At 41.9% G+C, this 24,393-nt stretch overlaps 1 protein-coding gene across 4 annotated transcripts in view; it reads right to left on the bottom strand.

The window, feature by feature from the left end:
• The window catches only part of LOC133483015 (cell division control protein 42 homolog), a 52,288-nt gene that overhangs the window by 8,335 nt on the left and 19,560 nt on the right, over positions 1 to 24,393 (bottom strand). For 2 of the 4 annotated variants that reach the window (XM_061783465.1, XM_061783467.1), the window contains exon 6: positions 10,240 to 12,168. The exons of 1 other annotated variant lie outside the window; for it this stretch is intronic. In XM_061783465.1, the coding sequence (XP_061639449.1) occupies positions 12,079 to 12,168 (90 nt within the window). In that variant the 3' untranslated portion in view covers positions 10,240 to 12,078. Of the gene's footprint in view, positions 1 to 10,239; positions 12,169 to 12,680; positions 20,781 to 24,393 lie in introns of those variants that run through there. One more of the 4 variants, XM_061783466.1, reaches the window with a different exon arrangement.

The raw sequence follows: 24,393 nt of genomic DNA, 5'->3' as shown, positions 1-24,393 counted from the left end.
GAGTGACATATCAAAGAGCACCCTGCGACATAGCACCTTGATGTTGACCAATAAAATTACATCTTGTAGTGGCGCCTCACCGCCCTTGCTCGCCGTTGTCAACATTTATTTGTACTTACAAGCCAATGTTTACCGAAACTTTAGCTCATGAATCGACAGAACACTCGCATAATGTTTATATTACAAACATTAATGCTGGAGTGGAGTTCTGTGCACTTATATAGCGTTTTAACTACACCATCAAGGTGCCCAAAGCACTTTACACATGCTCACACATTCAACTATTCTAGCACACATTCATACACCAATGGGCGGCTGCTGCCATGCAAGGTGCTGCCAGGCCACAGGATTTGTACCCTCGACCCTGGATGACTGGCTCTACCAACTGATCCACAGCCACCTCGTTAGATATCTAGCAAGCTACATAAAGTTATGCTGCCTGCTACCGGTGTGTTTGTAGCGGATTTTATGGCAGTGCTATTGTGAGAGACCAAATTTGTTTTTAGCAATAGCATTAGCAATTAACCACAACCAGGGTGGTTACTTTGAGGTAATTCGGTTTAATAGGAAGAATTTTGTTTGTTTTGAGGCTCTTTTCACCACAGGAATTATGTACATATGGGACTTCATATTATTAGGCACAAGGTCAGACAATTCATCCATCCATCCATTATGTGAGCCGCATCTCCTCACTAGGGTCGCGGGCGTGCTGGACCCTATCCCAGCTGTCATCGGGCAGGAGGCGGGGTACACCCTGAACTGGTTCCCAGCCAATTGCAGGGCACATAGAAACAAACAACCATTCGCACTCACAGTCATGCCTACGGGCAATTTAGAGTCTCCAATTAATGCATGTTTTTGGGATGTGGGAGGAAACCGGAGTGGCCGGAGAAAACCCACGCAGGCACGGGGAGAACATGCAAACTCCACACAGGCGGGGACGGGGATTGAACCCCGCACCTCAGAACTGTGAGGCTGACGCTCTAACCAGTCAGCCACCGTGCCGCCTGGTCAGACAATTCGATTTGCAAAATTATGTTAGAATGGCCAGATACACTCAAAAGTATTCAGTCTTCATCTTGCTTTGACGGTAAAATGGTTGCTACAACCCCGAGCAGCAAATGAATGACACATCTTCATCGATCATCCCACCCACGCAAACAGGGAGAAAACATGCAAACTCCACACTGGTGACCTACATGAGTATAATATCTATTATGGGTGTAACGGTATTTGTCTTCGTCCCGAAACCTTACAGTATGGATGTCACGGTTCAGTGCATGCAGTCATACAACGAATATGCCTGAGTTCATTGCAGTATCTGTAGTCCAAACCAGGTGACGGTAATGCGCCTTAAACTGTTTGCCAAGCACCATTAAACAAAACACAAGAAGAAGAAAAGTTGGCACGTCACGGCAAGTTCAGATGACAGACAGCAGCTAGAAGACCCACTGGCGTCTTTCAAATTAGCTCCGTGGGACAATTTTGGGGTTCCTGTGGAGAACAACAGCAATGGCAATCGATGGTGGATCGGACGAGGACGGTGTGTCGGCGTTGTTCAATAGCTCTGCGGTCTGTACACAGTCACATGTCAAACACGCTATTGTACATTAGACAAAATTATCCAGATATGCCAGTCACCGAGCCAGACAAAAGAAAACGTGAGTCCAACAGCGTATTCCCGATGTTTTTTTAAAAGCCTCTAGTTTTGAAATCAGTCAGCGCCAAAGATATTACCGAAGGTATCGGCATTTAAATTTCAACAGCTATGCGCTCATATGCGGTAGTAGAGGACCTAGCATTCAAGTATTTATTAAAGGTGCTTGAGTCTTGTCAAAATGTCCCCTCCAGTGCACACATAAACCTCTCAGTGTTTCCTGGCCTTTACAGGCGCAAAGGAGTGCATTTTAGTCCATTCCAAGCCTTTTGCGGGTGGAAGGCTAGTAAGTCTGTTTTTCCAAATCAAGCCATGTTGGCACGTTGCCTTACCTATTTATTTAACCTTTCTTTATCCAGATAAGGCAATTGAGAACAGATTTATTTAAAGCACTGTTAGCCTGGTTGCTCACAGCAGAATAAAACAAGGCAAAATAAAAGCACGTTTTTTTTTTCAATTTAGTTTTACCAGATCTTACCTGGCTGTACCGACCACCTCAGTCCCCAACAAAAGTGTTTTCTCAACAGCAAGTGCCTATAATAGTCTGCCCTGAGTTGACAATGTAGACTAACACTTTTTTGTTTATTTTTTTAAGAACAACTTGAAAAGCTGTACTCACCTCATTCATCCCAATATCATCGCTTAAAACGTCAGTGAGGGATTTTGTACAAGATCGTGCACGTTTTTTAGCCTGTTATGAACCTTCTAGTCATCATGTGCTATGATGCAATGTAATGTTTGTATAATATAATGTCAATGTTAGGGGTGGGACTCGATTAAAAAAAAAATTTATTAATAGGAGGCTTTGTAATTAATTAATATTGATGAATTGCATTTTAATCATATGACAATATTTGTCCTAAAAAGGAACATGGTTTAATTTAAATGGATTTTAGTGTGAATCAAATAATTGACACAAACAGGAATATTGTTAATTCTGGACAAATGTATTTAATTGCATTTCCATACAAAACAGTAGAAAAACTAGAAAATATCCATTGCCAAAATTTAACATTTAGGAGTTTTTTTTAGAGCAGTATAACCTTCAAATGGTTTTTGCGTGGCGGCACGGTGAGCGACTGGTTAGCACATCTGCCTCACAGTTCTGAGGACCGGGGTGAAAATCCCGGCCTCGCCTGCGTGGAGTTTGCATGTTCTCCCCGTGCCTGGGTGGGTTTTCTCCGGGTATTCCGGTTTCCTCCCACATCCCAAAAACATACATGGTAGGTTAATTGAAGACTCGAAATTCCCCGCAGCTGTGAATGTGCGTGCGAATAGTTGTTTGTTTCTATGTGCCCTGCGATTTGCCAGTGACCAGTTCAGGGTGTACCCCGACTCTCGCCCGAAGATAGCTGGGATAGGCTCCAGCACGCCCGCGACCCTCGTGAGGATAAGCGGTACAGAAAATGGATGGAAATGGTTTCTGCGTGGCAGTTGAAAAGTTGGATCAGTTGAAGTGCTTTGGTGGTATTAACTCCTTTTTGCACAAATTGCACAAAATCACGGTTATCAAGGCTTCCATTGTTTTTTTTTTTGTTTTTTTTTATGATATTGACCTCCCACCAGTCCCAGCAACGCTGTTTCATCCAATTCCTCTATTTTGGTAGCTGAGCGCTGAAGTGTGCGTTAGTGTAAACAGTGTACCAGGAAATTGCACTGACATTGTCTGAACCACAAAATCCGATTAAAATCTGTTCATTTTTGTGACTAATTAATTTGTTTTTAATTAATTAATAGTGATTAATGTGTTTTAGTCCAACCCCTAGTAAATATGTAACTATATAACATGGTACAGTTTGCTGTATATGTATTTATTTGTTTTTGATCATATTTATTTGTACTTGCTTTTATTGTTCCTTGCTGTATGTATATATCAGGTCGGCATTGTAAATGAGAAACTGTTTTCAATTGCCTTATTTGGTTACATAAATAAACAAAAACAAAAAAAAACTAACAAACAAATCAATACAAACATAAACACATCAAATAGAATTAAGCTTAACTTAAATGGTGCATAAAGAGTATAGCTGATACCAATTTATCTCAGGTAGTTCTAAATGTTCTACTTCTACAACCCCAATTCCAATGAAGTTGGGACGTTGTGTTAAACATAAATAAAAACAGAATACAATGATTTGCACATCATGTTCAACCTATATGTAATTGAATACACTACAAAGACAAGATATTTAATGTTCAAACTGATAAACTTGATTGTTTTTAGCAAATAATTATAATCAACAACGTCCCAACTTCATTGGAATTGGGGTTGTACTACTTACACTCCTGTCTGCTGAAAATAAATGAAAAGAAACCTCGATTTATGCATTTGGGACTTTTTGTTGCTTTTTCCTGTTGTAACGAACTTGTACTGAACTGTGACCCCAAAACCGAGGTACATACCGAACTGTGACTTCTGTCAACCGTTACACCCATAGTACCTATTGTTAAAGTCACAGTTTATTCAGGAAGAATTGAAAATATCTGGTAAAAGTACACATAATATAATGTCATTTTGTAACTTTACATCTGCAAACGCGTGCATTTGCACTCTGCGGCAAATGAACATAGCCTCGCATGTTATTCATATTTTTAACCCATTTGCATTTTCAGAAAACAGACCCTCTGTTCTTATAAATAAGCCAGACTTTGATTAGTTCAGAATAATAGCAGACTTGAACTGGACCTGAGTCAAAAGACAAACAAAGCCTGCACTGAGTTCACTGTTGTACTTTCTGACATAACAAATGTGAATTTCAAACAGGTCTGTATATCACACCAGTCCAAATACACGAGGCCTTTTGAGTTCAATACACAAATAAATTTAAAGCCCTCAACTCGAGGCTATTAGGCCAACATTTATCCCGGCCGAGACAGAAGAGATTAGGATTGGTCAAAGTGTAAAGGAGGAATGTCTCAAGAGTGACAGTGACTAGGTGTTTCAGAATGTTGATGGGGGCTTTACCTGCCCTAACTTCATCTCTGCATGCAGAGATGGAGGCTCACGGTCAGCTTACCTCTCCATACACACTCTCGACTCGTTTTATAGCCGTGTCTGTCATCACAGAGATTTCAGATGAACTACAAAGAATCTTCCCTTCACACCTGGATACTAATTGTACTCTTACACCTGAAGACGTGCATGTATAGGTGGGTGGCTACAGGTGAAAGGAGAAGTAGTGTGTGTGTTACATGTGTCTTTAAGTCAACAGCAATCGGTCGTGTCAAAATTATCCTTGCAGTGACCAGTAAATGTGTCACTTGATGGCCATCTGGCTGTCAAACACACTGGACTGCAAAAAATACACAGTCGGGTATTTTGTAAGTGAGAGCAGCAACAGTTCACTGTGAGATGGGTGGAGATGGAGGGTGGACCTTAAAATTTACACTGAGGTAAATGCAGCTGAACAAATAAAATAAAAAAGTTCATTTTCTGCGGCTTGACACTTTGGTAAAGTTTATCGCCACGGTGAATGAAGTAAGCCATAATTGCTTTTTGTCACAGTAAAAACATGTTGTAAATGACTAAGTCTTAACTTTGATGACAAATGATGACGGCCTATTGCAAAAGGTGATTTGAGTCACAACCTCACGCACCTCACTTTTTTTACATTCTTAATTTTCACAGAAGTTAAAAAGCATGTAACCATTAGAAGAACAAAAGACCTTCCTTCATAATACAAAGCGATAACACATGATGACGCTGGAGTCGTAGGCAAGAGTTGTATGCAACCTTACACTTCTCTATTTTATGCAAGCAATTCATAGCTTTTGTAAGAATAATAACATTTTCTCGTGTGTGAAAATGTGCAACAGAATGTGTCTGACCAGTGTATGTGCATGTTATAAAACAAACGCATGTGGGAATCTGGGGGTGGAAGCGAGCCTGGGTGAAAAGAAGCACGTGCCTGAATCCAGCTGTACACAATGTCAATGTACTTTTAATACTTTTCTTTACTCATAACACATCAGGTTCTGACTGCATAATTTCGAATTAAAACGATTTAATGAACAACTCAAAATAAATTGAGCAATGTTAAATTAGCATTTTACCAAGCACGGCAATCTAATGACAGTCAGACAAATATTCTCAAAAACAACATACAAGGTACAACATTATTCTAACCTGCATCACAGATGCAAATTCACCATTTCCTGACTAGTAACAAGCCTTTAACACCAAATTTGGTGTTTTGAAGCTTTTTAATAAATTTAAGGATTAACTGTTCACTACTGTGTTGAATTTTCTCCAACTAAATAATCTAAATAAACCATTTACTCCCCCCCTCTTAGATTAGCTGGAAAATGTATAGTTAAAAGTCTTAAACGGGGATCTTTTCCAAGCTCGGAAAATGTTGTACTCTGACAAGATTGGAGATACTTTCATGCCCATTGGAAAATTACACTGCAAACTTTTACGAAGCAGTTCAAATGAGTGCATCCAATCTACCATTTGTAGTAAAACCAACAGAGTGGAACCCGATATTTTCCTCTGAAGTCGAACAATTCCACATGCACCCTAGATTTGTAGATAAACATGTTGCTTTAATTACTTTTGTGCAGGACATGAGCATCAGCTGAGCTCAGTTCAGTGAGCATCGCAGGATTGTGAGTTGTGACATAATTATAAAACACATAATTATGCGCCAGAGGTTACATGAAGTAAGCAGACTGTCATTCATTGTAAACCCACTTTAAACATATACTATGTGTGGTGCTCTGTTCAGTGCCATTTTACAGTTTTTACATTTACAGTGGTTCAGTTCTTTTTACATTTGTAACAATCAAGAATATTTGTCATGAGCTGCCCTACAGTACTGTTGTTGGACCCTTCCTCGTGTTTCAAAACCCAACCAGATCCCAAGACCGCCTATTTGTACCGGATTCTGCACTTTCTGATGTCCTACAGTGGACCCACAACTCAAAACTCATTTGTCACCCTGGCATCACCCGTACTACCCAGTTCATCCAGCAGCACTTCTGGTGGCCCAGCCTCATCAAAGACGCCTGAGAATTTGTCGAAGCCTGCTCCGTCTGCCCCCGAGGGAAGTTGTCACACCTGCCCCCAGCTGGTCTGCTGCGCCCCTTCCCTATTCCCCTTCGGCGGACAGCTTAAACACTCCACTGTGACACAGTAAAACTTAAAAAAAAGTAGTAGCATTTTATAATGTAACTCGTAGAACTAGCAGCATGCAGTTGTCAACTCATGCACAGTTTGTAGTAGATGTAGTTGTTCTACTGGTGCACCCTAGTCTTTGAACTTGTGTGCCCTGGTTGTTCAACAGTATTAGTGCACAGAAGTGCCATACAGTAGTGGAACGCAATAGCTGAGAAAAAAAATGTCACTAGTAAGACATTGTCATTCTAATAGTGCACGAATTGTCTTACTAGTGAGGAAAAAAAGCGCACTAGCGCATGGACAATTCAGCGCACTAGTAGGATATCGAGTAAATGCTCAAACAGATTGCCATAAGCTGCCACTTTTGTAAGTTTGAGGGAGTCTGGAGCAAGCCTACTGAGCAGATTTAATGGTGATTGGATCCTCCCAGAGGACAAAACATTTCGACTCATTTGTCAAACATGATGAAGGCCAATGGAGGCCAGGTGTTTTCCCTCAATGAGTGTGTGTACGAGATGTATAACACACAGACACGGCAGACAGCAATGCCCTTCGTTCAGCTTGTGTGATAATTAATGGCTGTCAGTGTCTCTTTAGTGGAAGAAGGTGCTGACACACAGCACTTGAGAAACGCAGGGAATGTGTGAAACCCTTAGAGATTCGTGGGGGTAAAGGAGGTTCGCGCCTGCAGAGAAGTACAGTTCAACATCCCTGACCAAACGTCAACTCGTAGCAAGCGATGCAGGTCACCTCACCTGATACAGCACCCTCATTTGCTGCCATTTGAAGAATTTCTGTGCATCTGTGCAGACTGTGAAACTGTGAACTGAGCTCCCCGCCACACCAATGACAGACTCTTTGTAGAGATACATTTTGAACAGGTACACTTTATATTCTACTGTATTATCATTTTTTTCTTGTAGTGATTTAGTAAATACAAATCATGTAGCCAAGAAGCACAGACTGGACATACTAGATTACCAAACGTGGAAAACGTACTCACTCTGTACTTAAGTAGATCAGATACGACACATAATTTGTGTAAGAGAAAATTTACAAAACACTTTCCCTCTTTTATTAACTTACATAGTGCTCGTACTGAGAAGAAAAACCTGTTACAGTACGTCACATGTTAAGACATTGAAGGAAAAAAAAAACAAAAAAAAACACCAGGAGACACAAAAGCCTTTTGATGTCTAAAGTAAGGATGACATTGCATACCTCGTTTCCCCCCCCCGTACATGTATGTATAAAAAACATTTATGTAATCAATGAACTGCTAGAGAACACATTTCATTCTACTACTACTACTTCTGTGTTCCGTCATTATTTTATCGCGTGTGGATCGTGCAGTCAGGTGTGTGGATCGTGCAGTCAGGTGTCAACTTGAATTAAAAAGGACTTTCACTTGACAATGTAAGCCATATATTTGCAAAATGATAGCCAATTAAACTATTAATTTTACCAGGTTAATGTGATTTTTGCTCCTAAACCTCAGCAAAGTGTTGCATACGATAACTGTACATTAGCTACATGAATGCTGTGCAATAACTGTTCCTAAAAACCATCTTAAATCCATCCATCTATCCATTTTCTGAGCCGCGTCTCCTCACTAGGGTCGCGGGCGTGCTGGACCCTATTCCAGTTTACATCGGCGTACACGCTGAACTGGTTGCCAGCCAATCGCAGGGCACATACAAACAACCATTCACACTCACATTCACACCTACGGGCACACCTACGGGCAATTTAGAGTCGTCAATTAACCTACCATGCATGTTTTTGGGATGTGGGAGGAAACCGGAGTGCCCGGAGAAAACCCACGCAGGCACGGGGAGAACATGCAAAGTCCAAACAGGCGGGGCCGGGATTTGAATCCCGGTCCTCAGAACTGTGAGGCAGAAGTCATCTATGAAATCGTCATATGGCAATTCAATGGTGACTACATTATTTATGCTTATTATTGAAAAGTCCAGAGAGATGAGTTTGCATCATGGTAGATCTCAGGTCATTTTTCATGAGTTTAAGTTTAGAAAAGCTTCTTTCAGAAGCACCCACTGTGACAGGGAAAGTTGTGAAAATTCGTTGAAAAATCCACATTGGGATAAATTTGTGTATGTGTGTGTCGGGGGGGGGGGGGGGGGGTGGCAGCATGGGTATTTATTTGGAATTGTTTTAATATTATTTTGGCATTGCTTTAGATTTGAATCTCGAAGCCTACCAGCTTTTCCATTTTAAGAGTTAATAGAAAAAAAAAAATGTGATTATATTCAATGTGATTTTTCTTTAATACCCCCACCCGTTTTGGCGTCCCCTGGAGTTCACGACACCCTTAGCACGGCCTAATGGGGAGGCCGACCCTGGCCGTTGTCATCGCCTTCCTTTTCACACAATTGTAGGCTGTTATCTGTGAGTCATGAGCAAATGTAGTTTTTAATATTGTTCATGTAGCGCTTAGCATTAGTAATTTTGTTTTCTTCTGAATCTTTTATCTTGGATTTTTCCATGGTTTACCTACTAGGAGTCGAATAGGTCAATATAACCACTTTGTGATGCGCATTTTGAGTGACAAAAAAACCACCAAAACAATATCTTGTTACAAGACACCATAATCTGCAAATTTATAATCACATTTGAAAAATCAAAGCAGTATTTTAAATTTAAACACCCATTATTTATCATTTATCAAAGTCCCAGAGAGCCAAAAGGATCTAAGGGCCACATGCGGCTCTGGTGCCACAGTTTGCAAAGTGTTGCCATAACTTTGCTAACGTTGTATACTGGGTAACAAAAATATGTCAACTTAGATATAATAACCACTGAAAAAATACACCTCTATATATTTAAAAGCCAGAAGCTGGATTTTGGCCTGGCACAACACGTGCAACTAATTATTCTTGTAGACTACATAAAACAATTCCTTGAACCGAAAGTCATGGATGTGGAATATCTTCCTTCTCCGAATCTGCTGCCGTCATCTTTAATACTCACTGGTTTACGGCGCTGCCAATCAAGACCTCAACCGCAGTTGACTTCCAGTTACGTCAGGTCGCCATCAGCAGTGGTTGAAAGGACTAATAAGCCTATTTTGAAAAATATGTTTTAAAATATAGAGTACTGCAAAAGTACGTCGTCCGAGGTTGCCTACTCAAGCAAAGCAGATACCTGGAAAACCTACTTGGTTACTTCACCCTCTGTAGATTAGTGGTTATTTTATATATTATATACACACACACACATACATATTTATATAGTCCCCTCCCAATGTATTGGAACGGCAAGGTTAATTCCTTTGTTTTTGCTGGTGGCGACTTTCGAATAAACAGTGCCACCTAGTGGCGTGCAACGTCTTGAGCCTATCCCCAATGCAATGTACTGAGTGCAATCTTTCTGACCCATAAGTAGTGATAAGATTTTTCTGTTTTTGTGTTGTAAAAATAAAACAATAACAGAGCGAAAGTGGTAAAGGCAAAAAAAAAAATTTATAAGTTTAATATTTTTAGGAATGCATATACAAAGAACAAAAGAGATTTGACAAAAGCATTTGGATTTTCACCAAAACAACAACAGATTATAATAATTATACTGACATGGGCTGTATGTCAACCCAACTCTAAGCCGCCAGTAACCAACCAAATCATCAACCAAACAGTCTCTCTGCCAGTAGGGGTTTTAGTGGGGAAAAACCAAGCAGTGGTTTTCTTGGTAATAAATGGCAGGTATAAATTCAAATGTTTATATTATTTAGATAGAGGAAGCAAGAGGGAGGGGAAGCGAGACACAAAATGTGTCAGAAACCAACAAAATATTATGGTAAAAACTGGGGCCTACATTAATGTGTGCCATGTACAGCAAGTTCACTCTGCTGCACCTGAGAGAGCAAGGTTCATCTACATCTATCCATGCATTCTCTATCGCGCTTATCCTTATTAGGGGCGCATTTGAGCTGGCGCCTAACCCAGCTGTCTCTAGGCAAGAGGCGGGATACACGCTGGATTGATTGCCAGTCAATCTGCGGGCACGTGTAGACAATTATTCACACTCGCATTCGTTCCTCTGGGCAATTTAGTCTTCAATCAAACTAACATTCATGTTTTTGGAATATGGAAGGAAAACAGGAGGGGGGGGGGGGAGAAAAGAAGAAGAGAAGGGAAAAAAAAAAAAAAAAAAAAAAAGCAAGCCAGCACAGGGGGAGACTTGAAAACACCACACACGAAGGCCTGAGCTGACATTCAAACCCAGGCACTCGGCAACCCCAGCCTAAAAGGGTACAAAAGGAGTTGGGCGTATCCCCTTAATAAAGTCAGTTTGCCAACATGACACTGTAAATAAGTGTAGTTAGTGAACCTCATGTTTGTTAGTTTGAATTCATTGGTGCCACTACAGTAGGCAGAATTTGTTTGCCATAGTGGACTTGCTCTACCCATTTTAAGCGTAAGGTGACAGTTACATTGAATGAAGATCTTGCGGCACTCGTCCGTGGTCCCATACAATGCATGAAGAGCACACTTTTTCTAACACTGTTCAAGTTCCCTGCTTTTAAGGGAAAATTCATGTGGCAATATTTCATATTTCAACTGGTCGACTCCTCACTGAATTACAATAATCTGACTGCAACGCTTTACTGTGAACAACTCAAGATAAACAGAGTGAATGTGAGATAAAATTTACAAATTCAACTTCAGAGTTGCCAAATAACTGTATTGCCTTGTATAACCGTGTCCTTTCAGACTGACACAGTTCCCTTAGTGGTTAAATGTGGAACAAGGAGTAAATCTCATTGTCAAGCTATCGTGTTTGGGGTGTTGGCAAATAAAAACATGAGCACCATTCCATGATCGTTTCCTCTGGTAGTGCTGAGAACATGGGAGACAATAAGGATGGGCCGGGGCGGGACTCCACAATGGCTGAAGACAACTTAATGGTCGGGCATTTAAAAGGTAGACCGGGCCACAACACTGATTGCATTCAGAAAAATCTACTTAAAAGCTCAACAACATTAATTCTACATGTACATAAGCTTGGTATCTGAATCCCCATCAGAGGCAATGGCAGTCTGTGCAAACCCTGCATAACCTGCTGGTTAGGCTGATCTTCTACCCCCAAATCTGTCTTAGGAGTGAAGCTTCTTATTGCAGAGACAGTTAAACTTGGTTGACTGTAAATCTTTCGAGTCATGCCTTTGGAGGTCAGTGCTGTCTATCGGCCTTAGCAGAGTAATGGAAATGTGGTTGGGTGGGGGGCAGTATGTATGCAAGAGTATGTGTGTGTTAGATGTGGATGCTTTGAAGAGACACGCTTCTCATAGCAGCACACATTTGCGCTTCTTCTTGGGCTCTGGGGGCTCCAATGCAGCCAATATCGCCTCATCAAACACATTCTTTAGGCCTTTCTGTGAACAAAAACAAACAGACAAAAACACAGGCTAAATAAAGCGGGCGTGCAAACATGCAGAGGACAAACAAAGGTAAATGAAGTGGGGTGAAAACATCTTGGCAATTTTCAATGCTCAACTGAGAATAGAGAATAAAATGACTCGATGAAAACTGAAAACAGCAACATGAATATACAATAAAGGTGATAAAATGAACAGTGATGTTGGGACCAACTCAGATTTGTTGATCCAACTTAATAAATGTGCTTTTCTTGTCATGTATATGATACACTAACGAGTCAGGTCAACAGCACGCAGAGGGCAAATCAAAGTTGAACACAAGAAAATGGAGGAAAAACAGCACGTGTTATGTTATATTTAGGGCATAAATAACAAAAAAAGTGATCACAAACATTCCAGGATTGTTCATACTAGAGGGCTTCATATTACATTATCTTTGTATGGAATCGAATGCACCATAATGCAGTAGTTCAATATTTCTGAAAACACCAGAAAAAAAAGATAGCAGAGAAAGAGTACCTCATTTGTGCTTTATTATAAGTTTGTTTCTTCAAAACAACTGTTTATATATTATTTTATTTATGTCACAACAAGCAATGCAAAGGTTTCCAGAATAGTTTCAAATGGTTTACGTACATTCAACATGGACATAATGTCATTGGTTTAACCACCATTTTTTTCTTTGAACTATGCTTTTTTTCTGGGGCATGACTGTTACTGTACAAAAATGTGATACAGGATATTGGAAGTTACTTAGTATTTTCCATCAATACAGTCTGTATTTGATTAGATATGTTTTTCTGTTTCCAAAATATCACTGTGTTTGCTGTAAAAACGTAAAACATGTCAAATCATACACATACATTAAACTTTATATTATAATGTATTCTGTAGAATGAAATTCAGTGTGCCATTGTCTGTTTGCTGCCATTGCGCTCTTTGTTACATGCATGCCCATGGCGTGAAGCATGATGGTAAAAGATACAGTAGTCATATTGTGTCTTTGATAAATTTGCAAACAGGCAGGAAATGGCTCCTATCCCTTAATGTCAACGACTTCTTCACGAATGACTCTCTTGCCGCCGGCGTGTCGCACGCTTGTGCAATGGATGGGCGTAGGCACTTTGTAAAAAAAAATAAAAAATAAAAAAAATTAAAAAACCTGTCTATGACTGATATAAAATAACTTGCAACAGTTGGAAGTTTTGCTGCAGAATTGTGAGCTGTCCATTATTTCATTCACCTTTGGTAAACTACTGCTGTTGGTAAACAGCTCATGGGCACAACGGTAACGCTGTTACATGATGATAGATTGTGACAACTTTCTGTTCAGTGTTTTGTGTCGCGTGCCTCTGCTTTGGTGGTTCTTTAGTTGGGCAAGACAGTCTAAACCAGTTCTACTTAAACCTTTTACACCATAGACCTAAAAACAAGAAATAAATACTGAGCGTACCACCAGCCCGACCAACATTAAAATAAAAATAGCATAGTAGGTCTAAGCATTCCTGAAATTATTATTATTGCAAGTCACTGTAATATTTTGCACAATTTGAACATTAACATTGTATCTAAATATAGGAAAACTGGAGAAAAAAAGTTCAACAACTGTATAAGGGCCATGATTCTTTCACATACCACTAGTGGTACTAGTAGCACACTTTTAGAATCACTGGTCCAAACAATTTTTTAGTCACCAGAAGGGGAGGGAGAATGTGGATAACCTGCAAATAATGCTAGAATTTACATTTTTCCCATATTAGATATTTGTTTAAAAAAAAAGTGAAAAGGAAATACTCAATGCTGTGAAGACCCCATTTAAAAAAATATATAGTTCACGACTTTAAGCCTAATTGAAACAATTTTAAGTGGGTTAAAGTCCAAATTCTTTTATTTTTTTGGTGTACAATTGGATATTACACAATCAGTCTGCGCCGGAAAAAGTATGGTTGTTATAGTTTAAATTGTCGGCCAAATAGTTCCATAACATTCATGTCCTTGACTGCAAACTTATCACCCCGCTGTGGAGAACTTGGACAAAAGCATATGCTGAACGAATACAAAAGATGAGTTTTTAATTGATCATGACCACATCAAGCGCATGGCAGTGTATAGAATTATTCTCTACTTTTCTATTTCAAAGAATATTACATATTGTACAATTGTGGTCCATAACGAACACCATGTTCAAGCATAAGGGTGTCCACACGTGCACTTGGCACCAGGACACCCTAGGTCGCAGTTCGATGATCGACTTTGTGGTCGTGTCATCGGACTTGCGGCCGCATGTCTTGGACACTCGGGGGAAGAGAGGGGCGGAGCTGTCAACTGATCACCACATGGTGGTGAGTTGGCTCCGATGGTGGGGGAAGATGCCGGTCCGACGTGGCAGGCCCAAACGTATTGTGAGGGTCTGCTGGGAACGTCTGGCAGAATCCCGTCAGAAGGAGTTTCAACTCCCACCTCCGACAGAACTTTGCTCATGTTCCGGGGGAGGCGGGGGACATCGAGTCCGAGTGGACCATGTTCCGCGCCTCCATTGCTGAGGCGGCCAACCGGAGCTGTGGCCGTAAGGTGGTCGGTGCCTGTCGTGGCGGCAATCCCCGAACCCATTGGTGGACACCAACGGTGAGGGATGCCGTCAAGCTGAAGAAGGAGTCCTGTCGGGCCTTTTTGGCCTGTGGGACTCCTGAGGCAGCTGATGGGTACCGGCTGGCCAAGTGGAATGCAGCTCTGGTGGTCGCTGAAGCAAAAACCCGGGCATGGGAGGAGTTCGGTGAGGCCATGGAGAAAGACTTCCGGACGGCTTCGAGCAAATTCTGGTCCACCATCCGACGTCTCAGGAGAGGAAAGCAGTGCACCACCAACACTGTGTATAGTGGGGATGGGGCGCTGCTGACCTCGACTCGGGACGTTGTGAGTCGGTGGGGAGAATACTTCGAAGACCTCCTCAATTCCACCGACACGGCTTCCCATGAGGAAGCAGAGTGTGGGTTCTCTGAGGCGGGCTGTCCTATCTCTGGGTTTGAGGTCACCGAGGTAGTTAAAAAGCTCCTTGGGGGCAGGGCCCCGGGGGTGAATGAGATTCGCCCGGAGTTCCTAAAGGCTCTGGATGTTGTGGGGCTGTCCTGGTTGACACGCCTCTGCAACATCGCGTGAACATCGGGGACAGTGCCTCTGGATTGGCAGACTGGGGTGGTGGTCCCCCTTTTTAAGAAGGGGGACCAGAGGGTGTGTTCCAACTACAGGGGGATCACACTGCTCAGCCTCCCTGGTAAGGTCTATTCAGGGGTGCTGGAGAGGAGGGTCCGTCGGGAAGTCGAATCTCAGATTCAGGAGGAGCAGTGTGGTTTTCGTCCTGGCCGTGGAACAGTGGACCAGCTCTACACCCTCGGCAGGGTCCTCGAGGGTGCATGGGAGTTCGCCCAACCAGTCTACATGTGTTTTGTGGACTTGGAGAAGGCGTTCGACCGTGTCCCTCGGGGAGTCCTGTGGAGAGTGCTTCGGGAGTATGGGGTACCGAACCCCCTGATACGGGCTGTTCGCTCCGTGTACGACCGGAGTCAGAGTTTGGTCCGCATATCCGGCAGTAAGTCGGACTCGTTCCCGGTGAGGGTTGGACTCCGCCAAGGCTGCCCTTTGTCACCGATTATGTTCATAACTTTTATGGACAGAATTTCTAGGCGCAGCCGAGGCGTAGAGGGGGTCCGGTTTGGTGGCCTCAGTATTGCATCTCTGCTTTTTGCAGATGATGGGGTTCTGTTGGCTTCATCAAGCCGTGACCTCCAACTCTCATTGGAGCAGTTCGCAGCCGAGTGTGAAGCGGCTGGGATGAGAATCAGCACCTCCAAATCTGAGACCATGGTCCTCAGTCGGAAAAGGGTGGCATGCCTTCTCCAGGTCGGGGATGAGATCCTGCCCCAAGTGGAGGAATTCAAGTATCTTGGGGTCTTGTTCACGAGTGAGGGAAGAATGGAACGGGAGATCGACAGGCGGATCGGTGCAGGGTCTGCAGTGATGCGGACTTTGTATCGGTCCGTTGTGGTAAAGAAAGAGCTAAGCCGAAAGGCGAAGCTCTCAATTTACCGGTCGATCTTCGTTCCTACCCTCACCTATGGTCATGAGCTGTGGGTCGTGACCGAAAGAACAAGATCCCGGATACAAGCGGCCGAAATGAGTTTCCTCTGCAGGGTGTCCGGGCTCTCCCTTAGAGATAGGGTGAGAAGCTCGGTCATCCGGGAGGATCTCAGAGTAGAGCCGCTGCTCCTCCGCATTGAGAGGAGCCAGATGAGGTGGCTGGGGCATCTGATTCGGATGCCTCCCGGACGCCTCCCTGGTGAGGTGTTCCGGGCATGTCCCACCGGGAGGAGACCCCGGGGACGACCCAGAACACGCTGGAGAGACTACATCCTTCGGCTAGCCTGGGAACGCCTCGGGATCCCCCCGGAAGAGCTGGATGAAGTGGCTGGGAGAGGGAAGTCTGGGCGTCCCTGCTGAAGGGGTGTTAACGAACAATCGTTTGAGGGGACAAGCGGTCCGCGGACGCATTAAAGTCGCCAGCGATGTTTCACCAAGGGGGTTTCAAGCAAATCCAGCAAGCAGGTTACGTGAAAACCCGGAGAAAGCTGACACAGAGATAAGGGAAAGCCTGATCATTCCATTCCAAAGAGCTGGGGAAGAGTCACCGTGGTAACTGACCGAACCGGCTCCTGACTTTCTACGTGTCTGCTACTACTTGAAGCAAACACAGGTGCCTATTTCTCCACGATCCCACTGATATTGAAGCACAATTAAATCTAAAATGATTGGCTGGTATTCCCAAACTAATTTCTGATTAAAAAGTCAACACGGCGAATTTGTGCTGATGTCAATGGAAATTTAGTGCAACGACATGTCCGCCGATGAGAAGTCACCGCCGCAGTGAAACGGCCGTTGTGGTGTTTAAAAAAAAAAATTTTTTTTTAAATAATAATAATTGTTCCACAGGATTGGAAGTGATTGATATAGTAATCATGTACCTAAACATATTTTAGTTTTTATCAAATCATGATAGACATGCTGCAGTTCACACTGGGACCAGTCTAATTCAGAGGTGGGCAGAGTACAGTAGACCCCTCCGTTGTTTTATCTGACCCGACGAGCATTCTTCTTACATTAATAGTAAATTTTCCTAAAAATGGGAAATGTATTTTTTTCATTTGATCTATTTTGTAATAATTTCTCTTAGAATTCGTTGATTGACTGAATATTAATACAATTGAATACATATAAATTTAACAATGTTTTGTTTGTTTTAGATAAATAATTTGTTAATATAGCTTTAATTCTAAATAATTACATTTTAAAATGAGAATGAATTACTTTATTAGTAAAACAATATTTAAATTTTTTATTCATCATTATTTCGGTTTTATTCATATAATGAAATCCTTGGTTAATTGATCTACTGTCAATAAAATAACATGAAAATAATTTTACATATACATTTGTAATTTTTACATTTCAATAATTGTTTCATTATTAATCATTAAAATAATTAGTCATCACCCGTCAGTCACGTTCCAATAAATTAAATCTAAATGTAAATATCATGAAATAAAAGCTGGAATTCTGAACTTTTGTCTCATATTCATCTTTTGATCTGAAACCCAAATGTCTTCAGTATACAACAAAAACAAACTGACCTTGCCGTGGGGACTGTACTTTCATATCACCAAACACCCACATTCGCACCTCAAATTCCAAGGGGGAAAGTAAGTAACTTGACATGTTTCTGTCAGTTTCCATGGTGAAGCAACATATCAGGGCTCCATTGATGATGTCTTTTGGTTGTGGCCGTGAACGAGCTTAGCTCAAGGTGAGCGGACTTAGACTTGATTGAACTCATTCAGATCAGTTGTTCTGGACGTAAATGATCCCAGTTTTTGAGTTCAGGGGACATTAACTCAGAACTCAGGTTTAGATTGAGAGCATTTTGAACCTGCTTGCTGGAATAGCCCCCAGCTCATTCTGCATTTAATAATAGCGCTAACATTCAATGCTCCAATCTCGCATGGCACCTCTACCGCATTTATGACGTCACCATATGCAAGATTATTTGTATGGCTTTTAAAAGGGGAACGAAAGAACCGGCTTCAATTGATGAGGATTGAAGTACGCCCACAGCAGCACCACTTGAAATGCACTGGGGGTACATTGGTCCAAAAAAGTACCAGAGCAAGGTGCAGCCCCCCTCCTCGCAGTGTGTGTAGACAACACGAGCCCCGCGGACATGTGGGCTGGATCAGACACATTTCAATCATGAATATGTGCACAGTGGACATAGAACCCTCCGAATCATTCCAGGAAGCAGTTAATTGAATGCATCATCATCATTATTATTATTATCATCACTATCTGCCTGTTTTTATCTGTTTAAATCACCCCACTGGCCAGCACATATGTGGTGGAGCAGGGGGAGAAGGTTTGTGCATGAGTGGGGATAGATTCATTCCACGGACATATTTTAATCGCCCACGGTTAGTAGGTATATCACCAGCACAGTATAGTCCATATATTTGCCACACAGCCAAGTGACAATAGCACGGATTGCTTTCTCCATGCATGCAAGACCGGAGTTGTGCCTCAAAAGTCAGTAGTGTTTACCCCCACCAGTGCAGAAAGTTCCTTTTGTTAAATACACTGGCTACTAGGGTTGGGCATCGAGAATCGAAAACCGATTGGAACCGGGACTCAGTTCTCCCGTTCAAATTAAAGAATTTCGGTTCCCAGTTTTGATGCCTCGTCCTCCAGCCCCAAATAAGAAGTGCCGAAAACCAACGAAGAAAAAGAATGCGCACAAAGTCGTGCTTGTGCCCAACGGCGAACAAATGTGTGTCTGAACTTTGTTCAAATGAACGACCAGTCACCTCCGTGCAACACTTGGAATAAGATTACATTGTGCAAAGGAGGCTTTCACGATGTGTAGCGTCTGACGCCTCAGCCTACAACCGCGCGGAGCTTCAGTGAAGTCAACTCTCAGTCAATTGGGTGAGTAAAACAATAAAATACATCTATGCCAACATTGAGACAGCTAACAATGTAAACGGTTGGTTGCACTTTTGCACTGATGGCTTTTAGCGTTTATTTTAGTCTTCAAACCAACGTAAGATCCGAGGACAGGAAAAAAAAGCTTAACATTGAGCTAAAACTTCACCGTAGCAACTTTACATCACAATGAATTGGGACAAAATTCACATAAACGTTGTCTCACAGTATCACAAACACTAACCTTGTGCCTCATCGGTGGGTAAGGAAAGGAATCACTAACCTTGTGCCTCATCGGTGGGTAAGGAAAGGAATCAACTTTTTATAGCATTTGGTTCCATGAATTTAAAAAAAACAAAAACAAAAAACACCGGTGCTGTGTGAAGTTGCTTTTTGTGCCAAAATGCTGAGTTCCGGTGCGTACCCTTCAAAATAAAAGGCTACAAGCTTAAAAGGGGGAGTTAAAGTAAAAACTTGCACATATAAACCATTTGACGTGATAAAACAGTCCCAAAAAATGATTTTAACAATCCATCCATCTATCCATTTTCTGTACCACACAATGCTATATTTAACTTTTAGTTGAAACATTAATTCATGAATATTAAGTAAATTGGGTTAGTTCCACACACACTGGCTTTAAGTTCATAGGTTTGATAGTGATACTGGTTATAAAGAACCCAGAGTCAAATGTTCATTTTAGTCTATGCTGCGGGCTGTTAAGAAAATGGATGTTCATAATTTGGACACCCTTTATTTAAACCATGCAAACTTTTTTGGCCCAGCCCCCTAAAAGAATCGGAAACGCGAATCGTTTGGAACCGGAATCAAAATAAGGTACCGGAATCGAATAAATTCAAACGATGCCCAACCCGACTGGCTACACAAAATGAGAATAACACATCGGGTCTAACCCCTCCCTTCGCAGAGATACGCCATTGCGCTAGTCAGGAAACTAGAGCCCCCAAAGTTTAGTCTACAGCATCACTGTGTCAACTACCACAGGAAAATAAATCTGCATTCCAAATTCTTGGTCTGCTTTTGCTTTAATATTGACCTTGGCTCTTGTTCATGAACAGTGTGTTAGTTGTAGTTACCTCAGCTGTCTTGGTCATCATGTGTCAGATATAATTTTTCTTTAGATATTGGACAATGGTCCAATGAAGGAGGCCTTGCAAGAGATGTGAGCTGTAGAGCTCTGACAAGATACTGCTAACAAGGTTTCACTAGCCTCATTGCTACTGTTAACTTGCCAACCATAAAGAAAAGTCAGACATAAAGTCAAAGTACTGTAAACATAAACCATTGAAAGACAGAAAGTGACAATTAGCAGTGAAGTATTGTCAATATAGGCTTTAAACTGGGTAGTAAATAATAATTTGAGATTGGTTGAGATTTTTAAACCAGGATATATATGTTTTTAAATATTTTGAAAAAGCGTCTAAAGTACAAATCGTAATTAGCAGTGAACAGAAGTTGTAACAGTTGCACACTGTTTAAAATATGCAGCATTTCCTCTGTCTCTGCATCTCAGGCGGTTCTAGGGCAGCTAGGATAGCTTCATCAAATACATTCTTCAGGCCTCGCTACAGTGACAAGAGAGGGAAGACAACAATATCTCAGTTAGCACAAGAAGATGTGAAAGCAGAGGATAGGAGGAACACACCAGAGCATGGAAAAGGGTAAAAAGGGGAATTTGATGGGATATGTACACGGTCTGTATGAGATACATGCACAAAACAAGAAAAAGTGCCACAGTGTGCAGTTGAACTTAATTATTACGAGATACTCAAAAGTGAGGACTGAGACTCGAGGAAAAGGGAAATTACATCAGCAGCATTGCAAAGGGGAAGAGAGCGTTAGGACGTTAAGAGGGAAGGAAGGAGCATAAGAGGAAGGCAGGGGCCAAAATACAGCTGTCACCACACTATAGTTCTTGTAAGGTTGTTCTGAATCACAATACCACGACTCCCTTCCCAAACTACACCACCAAATAAATTAGCTCGAACTTTTGATTAGGAAAATTATTAGCTCAGATTGTAACCCCAGCTCAATAAATTTATCCCACAAAACTCTTACGCGTCATGCGAACTGAACACCCACAGTTTAGTCCACATCAACACTGTGTTGACCCACAATAGGAAAATGTACATCCCAAATCCTTGTTATGTTTTTGTTTAAATATTGGCCACGGACCATGTTAATAAAAACTGTAAGTAGTAGTGACCTCAGGCACTTTAGTTGCCTTGTGTCAGATATAATAATTCCTTAGATACAGGACTATAATATTCCTACGAAGGAGGCCAAGTCTTGTGACATATAGAGATCTGATAAGTAGTCCCTTAGCTAGAAAAAAGGTTAGTGAGGTTGTTCCCATGAATCATCATTATCAATATTCCCTTCAGGAACTACGTCACCAAATACTCAAAGCCTGATCAGATACAGATACAGTCCCCTACAAAAGAGTTGGAACGGCAAGGTCAATTCCTTTGTTTTCGTTGTAGACTGAAGACATTTGGGTTTCAGATGCAAAGATGAATATGAGACAAAAGTTCAGAATTCCAGCTTTTATTTCATGGTATTCACATCTAGATGTGTTAAACAACTCAGGACAGCGTTAACATCTCTTTTGTTTGAACCCATCCACTTTTCAACTGAGCAAAAGTATTGGAACATGTGACTGATGGGTGTTTCTAGTTGCTCAGGTCTTGCCTTTTAGATTAATTGCTTAAACATTAGTCCTTGTTTTTGGCTTGGGGTTTTACCTGTAAAACCTACCTTTGCTGTTAAGCAAACATGAATACCGTAGAGCTGTCCATGGGAGAAAAGAAAACCACTTTGAAGCTGAGAGAAGAGGGAAAATCGATCAGAGCTATTACACAAACATTGGGCATAGCCATTACAAGAATTTGGAATGTCCTGAAAAAGAAATAAACTATTGTTGTACTGAGTAAAAGACATCAAACAGGTCAGCCAAGGGTATCAACAGCAGTTGACAACAGAAACATTGTGAGAGGTGTGAAGAAACACCCAAAGACAACAACCAGTGCCAACCTCCACAGGGCAGGGGTGAAGGTATCACAATCCACTGTTCGAAGAAGACTTCAAGAGAAGAAATACACCGGCCATTCTACAAGATGCAAACCACTCATCAGCTAAAAGAATTGGAAGGCCAGAGTAGATTTTGCAAAATACAGAGATGAGCCACAAAAGTTTTGGAACAGTTTTATGGACTCATGAGACCAAGATTAACCTCTACCAAAGAGATAGAAAGGCCAAAGTATGGAGAAAGAAAGGATCTGCTTATGATCCAAAACACACAAGCTCATTTGTGAAGCATGGTGGAGGTAATGTCATGGCTTGGGCTTGCATGGTTGCTTCTGGAACGGGCTCACTAGTCTTTATTGATGATGTAACTCATGATGGTAGCAGCAGAATGAATTCTGAAGTCTAAAAAACCATTTTGTCTGGCAATTTACAGAAAAATGCATCCAAACTAATCAGGAGAGGCTTCATCATGCAACAACACAATGACCCAGAACACACAGCCAACACAACAAAGGACTTCAGCAGGGGGAAAAGTGGAAGGTCTTAGGACTGGCCAAGTCAATCACTGGACCTTAAGCCCACAGAGCACGCATTTTACACGCTGAAGAGGAGACTGAAGGGACAAACCCCCAGAAACAAACACAAACTGAAACTGGCTGCAGCAAAGGCCTGCAAAAGCATTTCAAATGAAGAATGCAACAGTCTGGTGAAGTCAATGGGTTGCAGGCTTGATGCAGTTATTGCTGCTACAAAAAAGGACAAACTCCGACTGCAACGGACAATCAAAACTGCTGAAAGGATTGTCGGTACCCCCCTACCCACCCTTGAAGACTTGCACGCTGCCAGAACTAAGACAAGGGCGTGCAAAATCTTCTCGGACCCTCCCCACCCCGGTCACCAGCTCTTCCAGCTCCTTCCCTCAGGTAGGCGCTACCGATCATTGCAAACTAGAACTAGTAGACATTCCAACAGCTTCTTCCCTCTTGCAATCAACTTCTTAAACAGCTAATTTATAATTCCATTACAACAAGCTGGCAATTTTTTGACTTGAGTTCGTTGTCACATTTCTGTGGGGCCAATTATGTATTACTCGTGCACTCACTGTAGTTGTCTCGCCGTGCTGCACTATTTGCATATAGTGGCCACTCATGCCAGAGTAGCATCTGCTCCATTTGCACACTGATTGAGGAGTATCTGTAAAATTTGCACAACCATTGTCCCAGATTATCGCACTACTCGTCACTTCAAACCGCATACACTCCTTGAAGTCTCAGTGCCCTTTGCACAATGGTCATTGCACCGGACTATTGCGATATTAGCCATTCGAACTGCTCTAAGTGCTAGAGGACTCTGCATCTTTTTTGCACAATTGTTGTTTGTTGTTGTTTTATGTCTCCAAAGTGTTCTGTAAATTGACTGTCTGTTGTACTAGAGCGGCTCCAACTACCGGAGACAAATTCCTTGTGTGTTTTGGACATACTTGGCAAATAAAGATGATTCTGATTCTGATTCTGATTCTGCAAGTAAGTGTGATGGAACCAAATATTAAGTGTGATTCACTTTAAGTTGATTCAATAATGTATGTTCCAATACTTTTGCTCACTTGAAAAGTGGGTGGCTTCAAACAAAAGGTGCTCTGTCTTGAGTTGCTTAACACAACTAGATTTAAATACCATGAAATCTTCTTTTCCTTTCGGCTTGTCCCTTTAGGTGTCGCAACAGCGCATCATTCTTTTCCATGTAAGCCTATCTCCTGCATCCTCCTCTCTAACACCAACTGCCCTCATGTCCTCCCTCACGACATCCATCTTCCTCTAGCTCTCTTTCTTGCCTGGCAGCTCCATCCTCATCACCCTTATAACAATATACTCACTACTTCTCCTCTGGATGTGTCCAAACCATCAACGTCTGCTCTCTCTAACTTTGTCTCCAAAACATCGAACCTTGGCTGTCCCTCTGATGAGCTCATTTCTAATTTTATCCAACCTGGTCACTCCAAGAGCGAACCTCAACATCTTCATTTCCGCCTCCTCCAGCTCTGCTTCCTGTTGTCTCTTCAGTGCCACTGTCTCTAATCCATACATCATGACTGGCGTCACCACTGTTTTATAAACGTTGCCCTTCATCCAAGCAGAGACTCTTCTGTCACAT

The sequence above is a fragment of the Phyllopteryx taeniolatus genome, chromosome 9 (genome assembly GCF_024500385.1).
Source record: "Phyllopteryx taeniolatus isolate TA_2022b chromosome 9, UOR_Ptae_1.2, whole genome shotgun sequence".
NCBI lineage: Eukaryota > Metazoa > Chordata > Actinopteri > Syngnathiformes > Syngnathidae > Phyllopteryx > Phyllopteryx taeniolatus.
The sequence above is the reverse complement of the archived record's forward strand: the minus strand, read 5'-3'. Positions and strand labels throughout refer to the sequence as shown.